Source organism: Rhincodon typus, chromosome 1, assembly GCF_021869965.1.
Source record: "Rhincodon typus isolate 14 chromosome 1, sRhiTyp1.1, whole genome shotgun sequence".
Classification (NCBI taxonomy): domain Eukaryota; kingdom Metazoa; phylum Chordata; class Chondrichthyes; order Orectolobiformes; family Rhincodontidae; genus Rhincodon; species Rhincodon typus.
Window position 1 is genome coordinate 105303361 of NC_063332.1, and position 21846 is coordinate 105325206.

Consider the following 21846-nt stretch of genomic DNA (forward strand, 5'->3'; position numbering starts at 1 on the left):
CAGGAAAGCTGACGTTTCGGGTCGGGACCCTTCTTCAGAAATGAAGAACCTGAAGAAGGGTCCTGACCCGAAACGTCAACTTTCCTGCTCCTCTGATGCTGCCTGGCCTGCTGTGTTCCTCCAGCTCCACACTGCGTTATCTCAAAAATAAATTGAACTTCACAATCCTCCACACCCTACAAGATATTACTGAATTGCCATGTGAGCTTGGAAAAGAAGTCACACTCAGTGGCTCCAGTCCCATTTTGAGGAAGCCCTGAGTTCACCCTGGGAGCTAGTGAGCCTTGCACAAGTTTGGTATGTCAGTCCAAAAGACATATCCTGGCCAGCTGCAGATGGCTTATTAGGTGCTGATGCCCAATCATGCCCATTGAGGAGGGCAAGTATGCCAATCTAACCATTTTTCTGACCAACACATTATACAGACTGATATAATGTATATCTTATGCAGTGGTAGTAGTCACCTTTCAGATTCCACGTTAATGATCAATGGCAGTGTATTTCATGTAAAATGACTTTTTCCAGATAGTGGCATGTTTTTGTTATTTGTAATGCATCACTGGCACAGACTAAATTAGCTCATATTGTCCATATTGTAGAACTCAGTGCCAGCCCCAGGATCCAAGGTGAGGTATTATACTATTGGTAAAAGTTGTAAAGTTTGGGAAAAGATAAGAAATTGGCTGAAGAACAGAAAACAATAGCTATTCATTATGGTACACATGTAAATCTGTGGAGTGGCACTGATAAGGGAGAAGAGTAGGAAACATTGAGTGCAGTCTCCCAAGGACAAACACTGGCACCACTACAATTTCTAATTTGCATCAATGGCTTGGTTACAGAAACACAATGTAAATTGTTCAATTTTGAGCACTGAGCATTTAAAGTAGAAGGAGTAATTAATTTGGAGGAAGCAGAACTTACTAAATGAGTTACACAAAATGCTTCAGTTGAGACAGCATTGCATCAATGGAAAGTATTGCATATTAGGAAGCAGCTGAGTTTACACATGAACACCACTCTAATGGTGACATAGTTAAATTCAATGTTAAGAACACTCACACAATGCAAAGCAGCAGCCAACAAACCAAGGTGAAACTTGATCTATATTGTCAAAACTAGAGAATACAAATCAGAGAAAGTCATGATCAAACTCCATAAAGCTTTCGAGTCAGACCACAACTCAAATATTCTGTCTAGTCCCACAACTCAAATATTCTGTATAGTTCTGATCAATGAAGTATCATTTCACGCACATTCAATTCACCTGTTTTATAATGTCTCTCTTTGTGCTTTACAAAGGCAATTCACAAATTGGAAACGTTTCCGTTCCTTCAAGGAAATCAGTTCTTCTACAATTCTGCTTATGATTTTTAAAGGTGCATTTCATGCACCAGTTAATAATCTGGAATGGTCTTCCATGTATGGAGAACAGTAGTGGGGAGAAAACATTTTGGAAGCATTAAGAAGTAATTCGATGTTGTGACTGGTAAGATTATGGAATGCAATTTATTCCAGGTGATGGAAATCTTGCCCACCAGCTGGACAGGTGGTGAGAGTCCCACATTAGCTGCTTTGGAGGGGGCCTGTGTTATTAAGAGTTTATCTGGCACTTACCCAGGCACTGGTGAGCCTAACCTGGGATTATGGACCTGGGAGTGGAGATCCCATCACGACTCCCTCCCTATGAAGAGTGTGGCAATTAGTTAGCAGATAGCACTGCTGCCTCACAGCACCAGGGACTCTGGTTCAATTCCAGCCTTGGGGGACTGTCTGAGTGGAGTTTGCACATGCTCCTCATGTCTGTGGGCATTTCCAGCTGGTGCTCCACAGTTCGAAAGATGTGCAGGTTAGGTGGGTTGGCCACGCTAAACTGCCCTGTAAATTCCAGGGATGTGCAGGCAAGGTGGATTAACCTTGGTAAATGCGGGGTTATGGGGATAGGGTATGGGGTGGGATGGTCATCAGAGGGTTGGTGCAGACTCGATGGGCCGAATGGCTTCGTCCACATCGTAGAGATTGTATGATTGATCCAAAATTCTGTTTCTAAATGCTGTTATTTAATGACCATTTTCTCCACTCTCACCCCCTGAAGACTGTAACTCGGACTGTGATGGGATTGTACAGGCACTGTCCTAGATTGTGTTTGCCCAAATGGCAATTCCTCATTAAAAGGAATTCGGTAATTGGAGAAGCAAGTTTGTTAAGTGAGGAAAAACTCTTGTGCCAAATGAATATTACAACTTTACATGCAACCATGATTTAAGAGTCATAATTACTAGCTTTGAAAACATTTAAACACACAACATTGTCAGAAATAAATCAGTTAATTAAATTATTGGCTCCATATTATTCTTATAAGCCAGTTCACAAATGATAGCTTCAACTGTTGTTCAACTGCATCACAACGAGCCATTTGTGGAATTTACCCCACGCAGTTCCGTTTCCAATTGTCTGTGAAATAAAACAATTTACTTGCCGTTAACTTGAAAAAGCTTGAAAAGGACAAAAATTTGAAAAGGACAGGTATAGCCAGACAACATGCTGCAGTAAGAGCATGTAGTAGCGACTCATAGCCAAACAATAAACCTGTATAACTAACTCAACTTTCTAAATTTCATGGCCAATGCCATTCAGTGTTTTTTACAGGAAACCAAGCAGTTCTATTGTGTAACTTATATACCTATACAGGCAAATTGCATTAAATGCTTATTAATAGATATTTTTGTATTTTAGACACTGCAGCACATTACAAGCCTTTGCAAATATTTAAAAGTTTAATTTACATCTTACCTGTCATCTTTCAAATTATCAGAAAGGGCAAATCACCTTTGTGTTTTATTTTAGGGATCTCACCTCTGATTCCTCGTGTTAATGTTGTAATTGTTCATATTAACAAAATTCACTCCCCTGATACAACTTTTCTTGTTTTGCAATCTTCACCTGAGTACATACTGGAGACTTTCCACACAGTCAATGATCTAACAATAAACTAAAATGTACTTTGACCATCATTAAAACATTTACATCCTGTTTGGCTCCTTTGTAGACCAGAATGATTATACTGCACACTAAACAGATGATAGGGCTTAACTGAATAAAACAGACTTGGTCATGGTCTCTGGGAGGAAGCTTAAAACCTTTTCATCGATCATGGCAATTTCATGAATTCAGCAATAAAGCTAGACAGAAAGAGATCTTCAAAAGAAAAATATTTGTTTGAGTGTGGGAAAGTGGCAGTCACTCCCCATTTCAATTCATCTGATTTAGTCAAAAGGTGTGGCCTAATATTAGTGTTCCTGTTCTGATGTTTACTCCCTGCAAACTCATTTCAATGCCATAGTAACTTGAGAGGTCAAACCACATCACGATGAGCATAAATCCTCACGCAATGCTTTTGGTTTGCTTTATTTTAAGAAATGATGACATTTATAAAATGTGCTCTGATTAGCTTTTGAACTTAAAGCAATTTGAAAACAATTTGAAACCAGTTGAATTATATTTGGGACACATTCCCTATGCCCAATAATATGGATCAGTGCGGTTAATCCATTTATAGTTGTATTTCTTTGGAAATCTGATCCTGCTGACATGCCTAATGATTATGTTACAACTTTCTCCTTACCAATTTAATGGTCATTTATTAAAAGAAATTAAGCTAATCTGAAAGGGGCTAGCTGATAGTCTATTCATAGGCTGATCAGTTCTTTGTCAATACAGGTGTCCATCTTTACTTTCTGAGACTTAACATAAAGCAATGCTCTGAATTTAACAGTGTTACCTGGCAGGAATATGAGCCAAATGAATTTAGAATTGCTATAGAGTGGAGGCCGAAGTGGACCATTCGACTCCTTGAATTACCCTGCCATTCAATAAGATCGCGGCTGATCTGTTTGTCTTTGAATTGCACATTCCCATCTACTCCCCCATTTATTTGATTCCCTTGCCTGACTAGAATTCATCTACTTATGCCTTAAAAATGTTTAATGACCTCACGACCACCTTCTGAGGCAAAGACTATCAAAGTCGCACAAACCTCATGTGAGAAAATATTATCCTAATTGTTTTCCTGGAAGGTGACACCCAATTTTAAAATGGTGCCTCCTGGTTCTGGACCACCTCACAATGTTTTTTCCTCCTTGTCAAGACCATTCAGGATCTTATACACTTGTCTCAAGTCATCTCTTGCGGAGAATATGAAGAAAGCAGGAAAGAACTTAAACAAGGAGTGAGAAGGGCTAAAAAGGCCTTGAATTGTCATTGGCAAATAGGATTAAGGAAAATTTCAAGGCACTTTATCCATATATTAGGAACAAGAGGGTAGTTAGAAAAAGGGTACATTCACTCAAGGACAAAAGAAGGAATTTATGCATGGAGGCAGAAGAAGTGGGTAAGGTCCTTAATGAAGACATAGTAGATGGCGAGTTTAGAGAGGGTTACGTTGATATTCCAGAGAATATCGATATAGAAAAGGAGGAGTTGGGTGGTTGGAAAAGCATTAGGGTAGACAAGTCCCCAGGACCTGATGGGATCTATCCCAGAATATCAAGAGGGAGGCAAGGAAGGAAATTGCTGGAGCCTTATAGTAATCTCTATATCCTGTTTAGTCAGGGGATAGGTCCCAGAGGACCGGAGATTAGCTGACACTGTTGCTTTGTTTAAGAAGGGCGCAGAGATACTCTGGGAAATTACAGGCCACTGAGCCTCACATCAATGGTCGGGAACTTATTGGAGAAGATTCTTAGGATTTTGTCACATTTAGAAAAATATAGATTTATTAGCAAGAGACGGCATGGCTTTGTATAAGGGAGGTCATGTCTCACAAACTTGATTGATTTCTTTGAGGAAGTGACAAAATGATTGATGAGGACAGAGGAGTGGATGTTGATGACATGGATTTTAACAAGGCCTTTGACAAGGTCCTTCATGGCAGGCTGATATGGCAGTTGAAGTTACATGGGATCCATGGTGAACTGGTAAGGTGGATACGGAGTTGGCTTAGTCATAGAAGACACAGAGTAATGATGGAAAGGTGTTTGTCTGACTGGAGATCTGTGACCAGCACTTTTCTGCAGGGATCACTGCTGGGACCCCTAATGTTAGTAATATATATAAATGATGGGGAGGACAACGTAAGTGGTCTGATTAGTAGGTTTGCGGACCACATAAAGATTGGAGGAGCTGTAGATAGTGAGGAGGATTGCCAGGGGTTATAGGTAGGCTGGAGACTTGGGTGGAAAAATGGCAGATGAATTTTTATAATCTATATCCCGACCAATGAAAGCAAGCATGCCAAACATCTTCTTGACCACCTTATCCACTGTTATTGCCACTTGCAGGAAACTGTGGACCTGTACAACTAGATCCCTGTATATATTAATGCTTATTAAGGGTTCTGCTACTTACTGGATACTTTCCTCCTGCATTAGACCTTCCAAAATGCATCACTTCACATTTGCCTCTATTCCCTGCCAGAAGAAAGTGCTGCCAGAGATGGTGGTGGAGGCGGATACAATAGCAATGTTTAAGAGGCATCTTGGTAGATATGTGAATGGGCAGGGAATAGAGGCAAAAGGTTTTTAGTTTAGAAAGGCATCATGTGTTGGTGCAGGCTTAGTGTGGCTGAATGGCCTGTTCCTGTGATGTGCCATACTTTGTTCTTTGTTACTGTTCTAAATTCCAGTGGAATTAAGAGGGTTACAGTACTTTGTTTCGGATGATGTCAAACTTCCCGAGTGTTTTTGGAGCTGCACCCATCGGTCAGGTGGGACTTGTGCCTTGTGGATGATGGACAGGCTTTGGGGAGTTGGGTGGTGAGTTATTCACTGCAGAATTCCTAGCCTCTGACCTACAAAGGCTAATGATGCAACTGATTGTGTGACTGACATGAGTAAGCAAGCAGACAGCTACAAATGAACAGATGCAAATAAAGGAGTGTTACAGTACATAAGGAATTGAAGAGCCTTACTTAGTCATAAGAAACAAGCAGCCCCAGGGACAGTACATATGCAGATACCAACATGATTCTCCAGTCTGGTGCCTCATTGTTCAAGTGGGAGTATTGGCCTCAAGCACAAGATAAAGCAGCATTGTTGTTTATTCATTTCTGGGACGTTGGCATCACTGGCATTTATTGCCCATTCCTAGTTGCCCTTGAGAAGGTGGTAGTGAGCTGCCTTCTTGAATTGCTGCAATCCTCATGCTGTAGGTTGACCCACGATGCCCTTAAAGAATGATACAAGGATTTTGACCCAGCGACGGTGAAGGAATGGCAACATATTTCCAAGTCGAGATGGTGAATGGATTGGAGAAAATCTTGCCGGTGGTGGTGTTCCCATGTAGCTGCTGCCCCTGTCCTTCCAGGTGGAAATGGTCATGGGTTTGGAAGGTAATGCTCTGTTTTAAGTTTTAATCCCTGCATCAGTGACTCGGATGTTCTCAGCGATCAGTGGGGTAACTCATGACTATCACATGACACTTGTCGTTGGGCCAGGGCCAATAAAAGACGCCTTTCACTGAAGTCGTTAAAAGAAGGAAAGGTAACATCAAAAATGAAAACATTAAACAAAAAGCATAGAAAGAAAAAACGTAAAGCCAACGGAATAGATGAGTTCTGGACTCCTGGGCTGAGGTGCCCACGTGGTGTGCTGCTACTGTGCCATCACGTTGAGAAAAAGAAATTGCTATTCTCCAACAGACTAGATTGGCTGACACTGGAGCAACACACACAGCCAATTATACCTTTCATATGCGGTAGAAAAGCGCAGATGACCACTGTAAACATAACACTTTCAGATGAAGATTTTATCATCATGATTTGTGCTTATGCACCGACCTTATATGCCAATACTGAAAACAAAGATTACTTTTACAACACCTAATTTGAAATCGTGGAGTATCAGCCATGTGGAGAAAAGTTATTTCTCCTGCTGGATTATAATACATGGGCTAGATCAGAGTTTCATGATAAATGTGCCTTGGTAAACACAGTATTGGCAAGATGATCAAAGCAGACAGCAGCTACTGGACCTTTGAGCATAGCATGAACTGTACATTATACCAACACTGTCATATTGTCATTTGCCACTGACCATCAGCCCGATTTGATAATCACCAGAAGATGTCATCTGTCCGGTGTTGCTCATACCCAACCCTATCGCACTGCAGACTGTGATACTGATTACTCACTTGTCAGCAGCAGGGTGAAGATGCAACCACAGAAAATACACAATTCCAAACACAACAGATTCCACTCTGAGTAAAAAGGTTTCGCTTGAATTTCCTCTTAGATTTATGGGTGGCTAGGGTCAGTGTCACAGTTTGCAGGATGGATGCACAAAAATCCCATGTTCAAACAAGTTTAGCAGTCAATAACATTTACAGGATTTAAAAGTGTATGCTTGAAGTGAACCCTCAATATCCTGACTCAAAGGAAGAAAGCTAACAATTGAGTTATGATTGAAACTCATACACCAAGGACATTTAAATTGTAAAGGCAGGGTGCTTTAAAAGTTCAGAATTAGCATCTGGTGCTAAAAATGCTGAATGCTTGTCGAAAATCAAATGATTGACAATGGAATAGATCAGTGTATCTATCGTCTATTTAAAATGTACCAAATAGCATATTGCAGAGTGTTAGTGCTGGGCAATATTTGGCCATGTAATGTTTTATCAGCAAGATCAGTGTTCACAAAAGGTACAGGTAAAACAATTGATTTGCCTGTGTTAGTGACCTAAAAACCAGTTTGGTGGACTAGACCAACTATTTAGAGGTATAGGAGTTCTTACATTAAAATACCATAGGTACAAAAACATCTCAAATGGTACTATCATGAAACACAAATAGAGAAATAGTTTTCATCCTTGGTTTTATTCTGCTTGTGTCACAAGTTAAATCCAATTTTAATTTTGTGATAATACAAATATCAAGATTATGGACATTACATCCATGATTCACAGGCCCTATATATCAATACCTCCTAATTGTCTACTGCTGGGCTCCTTCATTGACTAACCAGCCAGTTATTTGCCACAGTCTAATCATTGTAAGTACTGTATCTGGAATAGTTGCAGCTGAATGCTGGTTTTAAATATCTACACAACAGAGGTGCCAAAGCATGTGAAAAAATTTTTAAAAATACAGAGCTTTGAGTATTTTTACAATCCATAACTTTCAGGAGTAGATCTCAGGGTGGTTTGTTATTTGAAAACTAAGATGATTTGTATCTCTGGTTGCTTGTATACCGATCCATTGCCTCCTTCTATTTCTCATCTACATGCCGTTCCACAGCACACCACCCAATCTAATGTCAGGTCCCATATATATGCTCAGAGATAGTAGGAACTGCCCAAGCTAGAGTCTGAGATAACAAGGTGTAGAGCTGGATGAACACAGCAGGCCAGGCAGCATCAGAGGAGCGGGAAAGCGGATGTTTCGGGTCTGGACCCTTCTTCTGAAGAACATCAGCTTTCCTGCTCCTCTGATGCTGCCTGGCCTGCTGTGTTCATCCAGTTCTACACCTTGTTATCCATATATATGCTGATGTCACTGCATCAGCATCAACACCACTTCTGACTGCACCGACATTATTAGCTGCATCTTGGGCCACCTGGACCCGATGCTCTGGAATTCTTTGCCACACTTCTTTATGTCTCTTTCTTCCTTTAAGATTTGTTTTAAACCTAAAATTTTCACTAAACGTTTGGACACAATATTACACATGGCTCAGCATTGACCTTTGTTTGAAATACTCCTGTGATTTACGTTCTGACAATTTTCTATGTCAAAGGCATTACATAAATTCATGTTCTTGTTGTATAGATACCATCCAGTCCAGTGGCTCAGTGGTTAGAGCTGCTGCCTCGTAGTGTCAGGGACATAGGTTTGATTCCAAACTTGGGTGACCATCTTTGTGGAGTTTGCACATTCTCCCCATGTCTGTGTGGGTTTCCTCTGGGTGCTCTGGTTTTGTCCCACAGTCCAAAGGTGTGCAGATTAGTTGGATTGGCCATGCTAAATTGCCCATAGTGTCCAGGGTTGTGCAGGCTAGGTGGGTTAGCCTAGGGTAATACAGGGTTACAGGGATAGGTGGGATGCTCTTTGTAGGGTCGGTGTGGACTTGATGGGCCAAAAGGCCTGCTTCCACACTGTAGGGATTCTATGACTCAGCTCTAAAAATTGTAACTTAAACATCCTACAGTTTCAGCTTACTGGTTTGATTTGAAAATGAGACAATGCAACATTAGTCCTGTGTGGGTTGGAGGTTGCAACGTGAAACTGTCAGTTCACCATCATGATCAACCACCCCAGTGGATGACTTAAATCCAGTTCCTGTTTTGCCATTGCTTCTCTTAAGGCACATTACAGCTCTTTCTTTCTTTCTCTAAGTCAAGTTGTTTACCAAGCCCTTCCTTTTTATGACTAGAATTAAAAATATGAATGCAGAGAGTTGGTGCTTTGTCTGCTATCTTATTCATAAAAATGTAATTCTTTTGTCAATCCATGAGCTAGGATTGAGAGATTGAAGTTATTCAGATGATTCAAAGTTAAATTATATCTAATTTCGAAAACAGCTTCTGAAGCAAGGAAGCAGATGGAACACATTCAGATGCACTCTATCAGTTGCAACAAGCAGGGGCTTTTGCAGGAATGGAAATTTTTTTTAAAAATGTTAAAAATACAAAGAAATTCACGTAACATCTGCAAAGAACTGAAAACTGTAGACATACTCTATGTCTGATTCATATACATTTTCCCTTTCTTTACAGAGGTTTTCCAGTACTTTAGTTGTCTTTACTGGATTTATGGAGCACCTTCATCTGGACTGCATCTCATACCTGCGAATGAGCAGCTTCAGGGTCTTGTAGGAACCTTTCACCAGAGTGATGGCTTCTTGTCTGTAGCCACTCAGCTCCACATCATTGATATTGACCACTTCATCCCCCACCTGCAGTTTGCTTGTTAGCAAGTCCGCTTTCCCTCCTTCCTCAACCTACAAAAGAAATAGACTAAGTTAGAGGAAAACATCTCAGACCTTTCAATCATGGTTGCAATTGACCTCCTGCAGGGCTTTAAGTTGCTTTGCTAATTAAACTGTGCCACCACACTTTTTAACCTTGACCCTCAGTAATGAGGAAAGTCACAATCCAGGCACCACCTGCACAGAATTAGTGATTCACAAAACCCTGCTGAAGAATGGTCTTGTTCTTTTTTGCAATCAATGGCTTATATGAGCATAGCTACTTTAGCTTTGAATTTTGAGCACAATCAATCACTATTCTAGCTTTTAAAGATGCGCACAGTGTTTTGCTAACAATGCGCAAAGATATTTCTGTCTCAATGGCTAATGTGCTGAAGAATTTGGTATAAAAAGCAATACTGATCCAAATGCAGTGCACTTTATACAAACAAATCTGCTCCTTTCTCTGCATCTTTTAGCACCAAAATATAGCTGACTTCAATCCTCTAGGAAACAGTGCATGTTTTTTCCCAAAAATCTTAAAGGCTTACTTCTGAAATTATTAAAGCAATGTATTTTGTTTTTAAAGCCCAATCAACTTTCAATTTTCTTGTCTGGTTACTGAATTAAAAGTCTTGCAAATGGTTATTTCTGATTGAACATGGCCATCAGTAAACCAACATAAGTGAGTCATATTTCATAATTGATTCCAAAGCTTCAGGTTTAATTGATGTCTAAACTACATTTTTTTGAAATAGTGTTAATATGAATTCAGCAATCATTAATGGATCAAAAGAATGCAAAGTAAACCTGATTATTAAAGACAGATTGAAGATAAATGTTACTCACTTACCTTTGAATTTACTGTTTAATATTCTCTCAGAATTCAGATTAAAAAATACCAATTGGACATATGTTTAACCATAAGTTACTTGAATACATGGGATAAGCTGTTTTGTTGAGGTAATCCAAAAAAATTTGAAAAAGGTCTTGCACCAAATTCCCTAAAAGCTGCTATAACCTTTGGCCCCTCTCCACAGACCACCAAATATCCCACTGAGGAAATCCAGACAACGATCTCCTAATCCTACAAAATGCACCCCCTATATGCAAAGTTGAATAACAAAGGAATCTTTAATCAGTGGGAAAAAATGGTCCCAGTGAGAAATCTGAGACTGCATCATACATTGCACTTTTCAAGAGGACGGGGTAGTATTCATCTTCCGAAGAATTAAGTAAACACAAAAGCTTCAAATCCTAGAAGATTTAAAGTTTCCTAAATAAGCAGCTTCAATTGACTTAAAAAAAAGTATACCTTGCTAAAATTCTTAACAAGTCAAATTAACTATGCTTATGAGGTCAAGAATGCTTTGAAGCGAAGGGCACCAGAAAATAAATTCCTTTTCCAATCCCCACAAAGTGGTAGGAGAGACCTCGAAAATTAAAAGCAGAAATGTAACAGAGAACAATTAAATAAAGATCTAGTAATAATTGAAGTACCTTAGCCTCGACTGATGCCATTCCATTATTGATCTGACAAGTCCTGAACACAGTTCACTTCAAAAGAAGCCAAACACTTTTACAGATCAGACATACACTGATCTGTGAAGTTTAATCGTTTATTTCTTTAACATCATATGGTAAAGTATCCATACTGCAAAATACTGCACATCTGACCCCAGCTGGGATCAAGATACAGAGGCACATCAAGAACAGATAAGCAAAAGGGCAGAATTTCTGACAGACAAGGGCAGTGGGACATGAATTGGCCTTCAGAACCTGGGTTAAACCTGGCTGAAAGAAATTAAATGGAAAATTTTGTGCTACATTGGCATTTATGTATAATTTCTCATGTGCAAAACAAAAACATTGCTTTTGGGTATTAAAGCAAATCAAGGGAAATTTTGTTACTCCATAACATTGCATCCCATTAGTACAATCTTGACTTTGTAGTGCTCGAAGCTGATTGTCCAATTACAAATTAGCTTGATTGCCAGTATTAGCTTTCCTCATTGTGACAAGCACAATGTTTATCAACAAGAGTGAAGGAGCTCCATTTGCAGCTTCATGCTTCATCCAAGAATAATGGTGGAAAACACAATAATGTACAAAAACATTCTGACATAGATAACAAACTTCAGTTTGTGGTGACTAATTAGGTGCCAACTGCAGTAATTCACCATGTATGTAACTGACCACAAAGTTGGGCACAAGATGTGTCTAACCTTTAACTCATTGAACAAATTCATCTCCGAGGTACCAGGCAAATTCTCTAACAAATCTCTGTCTTGCAAACTGCATGAACCAAGTGAGTGTTTGGAGGTGAAAGGAAGACAGACATTCTAACACCATTTTCCAGAAGATAAGTGGGATACTTAAAGTCGTAGAGTCATAGAGATGTACAGCATGGAAACAGACCCTTTGGTAAAACTCATCCAAGCTGACCAGATATCCTAAATTAATCTAGTCCCATTTGCCAGCATTTGGCCCATATCTCTCTAAACCTTTCCTATTCATGTACCCATCTATATGCCTTTTAATTATTGTAATTGTACCAGCCTCTACCACCTCCTCTGGCAGCTGATTCCATACACGCACCACTCTCTGCGTGAAAATGTTGGCCTTTAGTTCCCTTTTAAATCTTTCCCCTCTCACCTTAAACCTATGCCGTCTAGTTTTGGACTCCCCCACTCTGGAAAAAAGACCTTGGTTATTCACCCTATCCATGCTCTCCATGAGTTTATAAACCTCTATAAGGTCACCCTCAACCTCCGATGCTCCAGGGAAAATAGCCCCAGCCTATTCAGCCTGTTCCCTATAACTCAAACCCTCCAACCCCAGCAATATCCTTGTAAATCTTTTCTGCACGCTTTCAAGTTTAACAACATCTTTCCTTTAGTAGGGAGACCAGAATTGAATGCAGAATTCCAAAACAAGCTGAACCAATGCCCTGTATAGCCACGACATGACATCCCAACTCTTACAATCCAATGTAAATATAGTAAACAAAATAAAATTGCGACCAGTTGCAGTTCCGCAGTTGCTGTTGACAATTTAATATTTTTAACACTGAGACAACGCAATCAACCTTCTTTTATCTACATTACATGATGCAATCCCCCTCCAACTGACTTTCGACTGAGAATTCCTGCTCTTTCTCCATGTGCCAAAACCTGTACGTGCACTTGGATGGTCAGACTGGGCCCAGTGGGAAGTGTTGGATGTGATAGCCAAATTTTGTTTGTCAACGTCCATGGGTCTGAATTTCCCTCTGGGGTTGGGAAACTGGTTTTAGGATCAATTACAGATCCTGGTCCTGCCAAAGAGAGAAGAAGGCACAGCCTCTCATTTTCAAGGGGCCTGATGTTAATTGTCTGGATGGTAGGTTTGGTGTCCAATTGACGGCATGAAGCTGAGGCAAAGTGGGGGCCTGATTGAAACAGGCATGGCAGACATTAATTTGATGCCATTTGATGAAGTGCCAGGATCGTTGATGTGAGCTGGGAGCCAGCACTGAAGGCAGGGCTGCCTCATGCTTAGCAAACACTGACCCAGAGATTATCCTCAAGTGAGGAGCCTGGGGAAGTCTTCTTTCCAGAGGGAGCTAGTACTTCTTCTATTTATTTGAAAACTGTAACATCTTGTTACTTGCCAGGGGAAACACTTCCTCCCTACATGCTCTTTCAAGACTGCTGTAGACAGAGCAAACGTACTTACAGGCAGGACCAGATCAGGGATCATGTTTATAACTAAAACCTTTGTTCATTGAGTGTAGGTAAAGCGGTACTTGCTTCCATAAACAGTTGTTGAGGCAAAGAAGTACATATGCATTCTAAGCAAAGGCAGCTACATGTTTGAGGGAGAATAGAATTGACAAGGTCAGATGAAGAATGGTGGGAACGGGCTTACGTGCAGCACTGAAACCAGTATAGATCTGTTAGAACTGATCACTTTTTACTTTGCTGCTGACATGTTGTAATTCCTATACCTCAGTACCTCTCAACCTCACTTTCCTCCTTTCAGTCACTCCTTAAAATCTACCTCTTTGATTAATACCTATTTAAGTTGGTCAATGTTACACTGTGTTTTATAATGCTCCTGTGAAATACCATGGAATGTATCATTATGTAAAAGGTGCTGTACATCTGTAAGTCACTGCTGTGTGTTCAAATTTTTTCAAAAGAGTCAGCAATGTAGTTTAGATCGGTCTTCAGGTTCAACTATTATAGGCTAGGGTATTGAGAACTTAAATTTATTATAGAATGTTAAATTGTAACTTTACTGTACCTCTCATCCATTATTATCAGCTTATTGCTTTAATGATCAGCCCTGCAGAGTGAACCATTCATAACAAACCATCTTACTCTCAGACACGGTGCTCACCGATCTTCTCAATGTCTCCCTTTCCTTTGGCAGCATCCTGCTTCCTTCTAAAACTGCTATCAACATTCCCCACAACACTTGCCTTCGAATCCTACATCATCTACTGCTCCACCTCAAAACTCCCTTATTTCTCATCAGGTCATCAAATAGGACACCAGCACTTGGCAGCACACTCATCTTGGAGATTAAGGTGGAAGGACCATGTCTTTCTATTTTTTGTGTCTTTTAAAAACTGCGTACTGCAAGGAGTAAGGACTGTACTTTAATTAAAAAATCACAGGCATTTACCAGGATCACTGCATAATTTCATAGCAAGGAATTCAATACCTACTTTGAACTTTGTTTTTATGGCTCTGGGTTCTTGCACTGAGGAGATGATTAGGAGCCATGGAGTTGTTTACAAGTGAAGCTGATTGGTTCTCAGTGAAATGAACAGGTTGGGACTAGAAACATGTTAGAAAGATGCACAGAGAGAGACACAGAAATGTGTGCAGTTATGCTCCCCTCAGGATCTACCTGTTCTCAGCAGTAAAACAAAACCAGCTTAAACGTGAAGAAAACCACTCATATTTCCTGCAGCAGTTGCTATGAGCTGTGACTTTTGAATTTAAACTGATAAATCAAAAACATTTTTATTGTGACTGAATCAGTCACTGTGTACTCACTGCAAACCATTGGAACCTTCCAAAGGAAGACAAATGAACACCAAGGGTCTTGTTAGGCAAAATAGAATCTTCTTAACATCAGAATTGGGAAGCAAAGACCACTGAACTGTCTTTCCGTTTTTTTTCTATCTCCGCTGATAATCTATTTTCCCTATTTGTTTGTTTATCTTTGATTTGACTTATTATTGTCACATGTGCTGAGATACAGTGAAAAGTATTGCTTTGCATGCTAACCAAACAGATCATATCTTGCACAAGTACATCAGTGTAATAGAACAGAATACAGAATATAGTGTTACAGCTACAGAGAAGGTACAGAGAAAAATCAACTCTAATATATGAGAGGTCCCTTCATAAGTATGATAACAATGGAGAAGAAGATGTTCTTAAATCTGTTGGTATATGTTTTCAAACTTTTGTATCTTCTGCCCAATGGAAGAGGGTGGAAGACAATATAAGCAGGGTGGGAGGGGGTCTTTGATTATGTTGGCTGCTTTCCCGGGCACAGAGAAGTGTAGATGGAGTGAATGGAAGGAAGGCTGGTTTTCATTATGGTCAGAGCTGCATTCACAACTTCCTGTAATTTCTTGAGGTCTTGGGCAGAGCAGTTGCCATGCCAAGCTGTGATGCATCTGGATAGAATGCTTTCTATGGTGTATCTATAAAAGTTCATAAGAGTCCTTGTGGACATGCCAAATTCCTTTTGCCTTCTGAGGAAGTAGAGGCATTAGTATGCTTTCTTGACAGTAGTGCTGACGTGCGTGAACTAGGACAGATCGTTGGTAATAGTTAGTCCAAGGAACGTGATGCTCTAGACCACTTCCACCTCGGCACCATTGATACAGACAAGGATGTGTCCTCCAGTCTGCTTCCTGAAGGTGATGGCCAGCTTCTTCATTTTGCTGACATTGAGGGAGAGATTGTTATCTTGACACCATGCCACTAAGCTCTCTATCTCTTTCCCATACTCTGTCTCATCACTGTTTGAGATCCGACCCACTACAGGGGTGTCATCAGCAAATTTGTAAATGGAGTTAGAACTGAATTTGGCCACACAGTCGTGAGTGTTTAAGGAGTAAAGTAAGGGGCAGTCTTGTGGACACCAGTGTTGAGGATTATTGTGGAGTAGGTGTTGTCGTCTATCCTTACTGATTGTGGTCTGTGGGTCAGGAAGCTGAAGATCCAGCTACAGAGGAGAGAGCAGAGTCCTCGGAACCAGAGTTTGAACAAGTGTTTGGTTGGAATTATGGTGTTGAAAGGCAGAGCTAAAGTCAGGAGTCTGATTTAGGTGTCCTCGTTATCCAGATGTTCCAAGGATGAGTGTAGGGCCAGGGAGATGGTGTCTGCCATGGATCTATCACGATGGTAGGTGAATTGTAGTGGATCAAAGCAATCTGGGAGGCTGGAGTTGAGGTTTGCCATTACTAACCTCTCAAAGCATTTCATAATGGTGGATGTCAGAGCAACTGGGCAGCAGTCATTAAGGCATGTTCCCTGATTTTTCTTTGGCACCGGGATGAAACAGGTAGAGGGACAGGTAGTATTGAGGATGCGGGGAGGTTGCAGAAGGACTTGGACAGGTTAGGAGAATGGGCAAAGAAGTAGGAGATGGAGTACAATGTGTGAAAGTGTGAGGTCATGCACTTTGGCAAGAAGAATAAAAGCATGGACTATTTTCTAAATGGGGAGAAAATTCAGAAGTCTGAAGTGCAAAGAGACTTGGGAGTTCTAGTCCAGGATTCTCTTAAGTAAACTTACAGGTTGAATCAGTAGTTAGGAAGGCAAATGCATGGAATGGCATTCCTTTTGAGACGGCTTGAATATAAAAGCAGGGATGTACTTCTGAAGCTCTGTCAGGCTCTGGTCAGGCCACATTTGGATTATTGTGTGCAGTTTTCGGCCCCATAGCTCAGGAAAGATGTACTGGCCCTGGAGCAGGTTCAGAGGAGGTTCACAAGAATGGTCCCAGGAATGAAAAACTTAACATATGAGGAATGTTTGAGGACTCTGGGTCTACACTCGATGGGGGTTTAGGAGAATGAGAGGGGGTCCAATTGAAACTTACAGAATACTGAATGGCCTGGACAGAGTGGATGTTTGGAAGATGTTTCCATTGGTAGGAGAGACTAGGACCCGACGACACAGCCTTAGAGTAAAGGGAAGACCTTTTAGAATGGAGATAAGGAGAAACTTCTTCAGCCAGAGAGTGGTGAATCTATGGAATTCACTGCCACAGAAGGCTGTGGAGGCCAGGTCATTGAGTATATTTAAGACGGAGATGGATAGGTTCTTGATTATCAAGGGGATCAAGGGTTACTGGGAGAAAGCGGGAGAATAGGGTTGAGAAACTTATCAGCCATGATTGAATGGTGGAGCAGACTCGATGGGCTGAATGGCCTAATTTCTGCTCCTATGTCTTATGGTCTTATGATAGTGGACTTCTTGAAGCAGATGGGAATCTCACATCATGGTAAGGTGAGGTTAAAGATGTTTGCGAATACTTCTGCCAACTGGTCCGCTCAGAGGACTCCATCCAGGCCAGTCAATTACCATGGATTCACCCTGAAGAAGGCTGATCTGACGCCTGTGGCGGTGACTGGGGGTACAGGGCAACTGAGGCTGTCGGGGCAGGTGACGTCATTTCACTGACCTTCTGTTCATAACAAGCATAGAATGCACTGAGCTTATTGGAGAGGGATACATTGTTGTCCGCGATTTTACTCGACTTGGCTTTGTCCCCTGTTATGTCATGTAAGCGAGTGCCTAAGGGAGAGTTTATAAGGGGAGTGGAGTTTTAATTAGTAGTGTTATATGCCAATGGTTTACATCTGTTTACCTGTAGCTAGAGTCTAATTACTCGTAATAATTAATAATTCTTGATTAGTACAGAAACCTGGTCAGTGCTTTCTATCAATCTTGGTCTGAAAGACAGGTAAATTTGGATACTTTAAAAACAACTTTAACATTTGGTTTGCCTCTGGCAACAGCGGGGCTCAATTTACAGCACACTACCCTGTGGGTTCGATGGTCAAGGACCCCCACTCCTACCGTTTGAGTGGATTACCTATGCTGATATTTAATGCAGCGCTCTCAGGGTGGTGCAGTCTGAGATATTAAACTGAAGCCCTACCCTCCCAGCCTCATAAATCCAAAGTCCAGCAGACGAGTTCTCTTTGGTGTCCTGGCAATATTTATCACTCAATACTTCTCACTGGAACATTGTCTGATCATCGTCATCACATCGTGGTTTGTGGGAAACTGCTGTGCTTAAATAAGTGAACAAATTTAAAAATAAAACTTCACTGCTTAGGGGTTTCCCAAAATTGTGAGACACTAATGTACTTGAAATATTTTTTGTAATTTGCCCCTGATTTCCACCTACTACCTCTTCTTAAAGAGAGATATATGCACCAGGTAAGAAAAGAACCATGCTGAATTGGAATGCCCTTGAAGAATGATTGTCAGCACAGCAGCCCTCTGTAATGTTGTTCAAACACATGTTACACTATGTATAGTTTACATATGAGTCAGCATTTCTGACAGGCAGGAGGAACAGATAACTGTATTGGTGAAACAAATAGGTACAAATCACCTTTCAGAGTGACTGGCAACTATTCTTCAGCAGATAACATGAGGGCTTAGAGAATGCACCAAGGTAAAGTTCATCTTGATAGCATAAGAAATATTTAATATTGCACCAGGGCTACACTTACAAAATGATGTAGTTTTAATTAGTTGGGAATAATTCCTGGATTATTCACTTGGAAACAGAAACCCACCCCAACAGGCCAGTGAGTGTGTTGTTTTTGAATTCCTTTATAATAGATAAAGATTAATATCAGAATGGTATTTGAAACAAATACAAGGCCCCTGCTGTATTTCAAAAGAACCGTCATGCATGATACTTATCACCTGCCAAGTAATTTCTCTCTCATACAGCAACCTTGATTAATTAACATCGGAGGCAAAATGTCACAGGATCAAAGTAAACTCCCTCAGACGTGAAAACGATGCCTATGTGAATAAATCATGCCAGCTAATGCTGACAGAGATTTTTGGACTATCGGGAATGTGATCAAATCCAAATTTTGTGAGCAAAATCACTGGTCGATTGCACAGTTTTGGTGTTCTTCTGATATAAGTGCTGCATTAATGTAGCAAGACAATAAGATCCAGTGGTTGGTTATAAGCTTCCTACCTGCTACTCTCCTGTATTTCCAATTTCAGCTGAAGCATTAGAAAGGAAAGGGAAATCCAATTTTGAACCAAACCAGGACAATTTTATTCCCAGTACATAACAATATGTAAGGTACGTGGTGACAAATGACTGACCTGTTTTCTCATTTTTGACCATTGTTTAGTACAAAGGATACCAAAAGTCAAAAAAAATAAATGTTTCTGTTAAGATATAGTAAGAACTGCAGATGCTGGAGTCAGAGATAACACAGCGTGGAGCTGGAGGAACACAGCAGGCTAGGCAGCATCAGAGAAGCAGGAAAATTGACACCACACTGCAATATACTGATGAAAATTTAACCAGTGTGCTTGCAGCCATGTTGTTAGAAGTTGAGGGTATTTCAATTTTGTTTTTCACTCTTTATGGCAAAAAGTTGCTGCTGTATCTGTGTTGTCCCCAAATTTGAGTCAAAACCAGCTACCATACTACAAACTTGAACAACATATTGGTATTCAGGAAGGAAAATTCATGTTTAGATCTAAAACAAGATTGATATGCATTAAACAATACCACATAACGCTGTCACACTTGGCATGGGTAGTATTTTGGGTTTAACTAATCCAAACACAAATGATGTGGACTGAGAATGTTTATAGTATTTGTATTTGAATGACTGGTTTTTGACATATCCAGAAGCAGCAGAATCTCTGTTTCTAAAAACAGAGAAATCTGACTGGGAAGTGACACTAAAATGCTCCTCATTTCAGACAATTGCATTCGTATTTTCAGAGTACTTTATCGCTGTATCACTATATGGAGATTTATAATGATATGGTCAAGCATCTCAGTTAAGTGGCCTAATTCCTTGCAGAAAACAGACATGAAAAATCAAAGACAAAAACAAATTGCTGGAAGAACTCAGCAGGTCTGGCAGCATCTGTGGAGAAAAATCAGAATTAATGCTTCAGTTCCAGTGACCCTTCTTTAGAACTTTATGAAAAGTCAAGGACTGTTCAAGTGGAGATATTTAGGAACATTTTCTCATTTTCTCAATTTGCTCACTGTGTTGCTTATCCAGAAATTCTAATTTGACTTGTAGATCAGAAGCAGAGTCTGTTCTTCGATATTTTCTGTTGTGTTCTACCCTTTCATGCCTCCTCCATTGCTGTTTGAATACATTGCATTTATCATACAGCTAAGATTAAAACTATACATAAGATCACCAACACTAAGAAAAGAAAAGCTGCTTTAATCACATGAACCTGCAATGTATCTTTTCTATAATTTAATATAAAATAGGTGTTCTCAATCATGTTTGACCTTGCTGGTGCTGCACAATAGATGTTATCTGTTCCAGTATAATACACTTTTAATTGACTCTAATCTTTTGCCATTAGCTAGGTGAGGGGTTTAAATATCTACTATACTATTTCTACCTTATGACGTTTCCTTCAAACCTGCACAAGCTAATCACTGACATTCATCTTGGTGGTAACCATTATCTGCTTTCAATCAGGCATCAATTGCCTTTACTGACACTGGTGAATATTTGCTTTAACATTATATTTTTGCTGGGGATTTAATGGGTTGCTCATCTATTTATGTAATTTTTGGGGTAATATGACAGAATCTTAAACACTTCTCTTTAAGACTTAAAATGTAGCAGCTGGAAAATGCTTTTTATGTTACAATGAAGTAGCTTGCTTTTCCAAACATGCTGTTTGACAACAAAGTATACAGAGAATAATGCACAGTGAACATTCAATTTATATTGCCACAATCGGATACTTTGGGTTTCTTAAACTGTAAACTGATAAAGATGCAAGAATACCCATTGAAACATAATGTAAGTTGCAGTCTCTGGCATGGGAAAATACCAATTTTCCCCAACACAAAATCTTTATCAGACATAGCATGTGATCACGTTTCCATACTACAGACCATACAACATATCAACCAAGACAAGGGAATATTCCTTACAAAATGTCTAGACAAGGAAAACATGTTCTAATGAACTATAAAATGCCTACAGATTTTATCTCTGGTCATCCACCTCTATTTCACTTAGCTCAATTGTCTAGTTTTGTGACAAAAAGTATGTATTCTTGTAAAGTGTTAACATAGCGAATGTCACCTCAGAAACTCAATAGCTGCGTCAACAGTATAAACAGTATAACAGGCTAGAAACTAGATTTTGCACTAGTCCTGCCACAATGTGTTACAAGTGATGTGCGTTCAATTAATCCCACAGACTGCACACAAAGGTACCTACAGAAACACAGCTCTTCTTGTGTCCAGCTGTTGCAACTACTTTTGCCTGGCTCCATGATTATATATTCAGTCATGGGAAGAAGTGGCCTCTCTTCCCACTCTTGTACTGTTACCTTTGGTGTCCCCCAAAGATCTATCATTGACCTCCTCCTATTTCTTGTGACATGCAGCCCCTCAGCAATATTATCCAAAAACAGTGCCAGTGTCTTCACAAACATATATGACACGAAGCTCTAACTCACCAAAACCACCCCTCACCTCCTCCACAGCCATGAAATTGTCAGATGGCTTGTTTGACATTAGTACTCTGATCGATATTCTCTGATTAAATATTGGAAAGATTAAACACATTGTTTTAAATTCTGCCCCTTAACTTTGGCTCTGCCCATCC

At 40.1% G+C, this 21846-nt stretch overlaps 1 protein-coding gene across 2 annotated transcripts in view; it reads right to left on the reverse strand.

Annotated features, from left to right (window-relative positions):
• shroom3 (shroom family member 3) overlaps nucleotides 1–21846 on the reverse strand; it is a 400329-nt gene that overhangs the window by 190830 nt on the left and 187653 nt on the right. For both annotated transcript variants that reach the window (XM_048592441.1, XM_048592508.1), the window contains exon 2: nucleotides 9838–9992. In XM_048592441.1, coding sequence (XP_048448398.1) covers nucleotides 9838–9992 — 155 coding nt within the window. The remainder of the gene's footprint in view (nucleotides 1–9837; nucleotides 9993–21846) is intronic.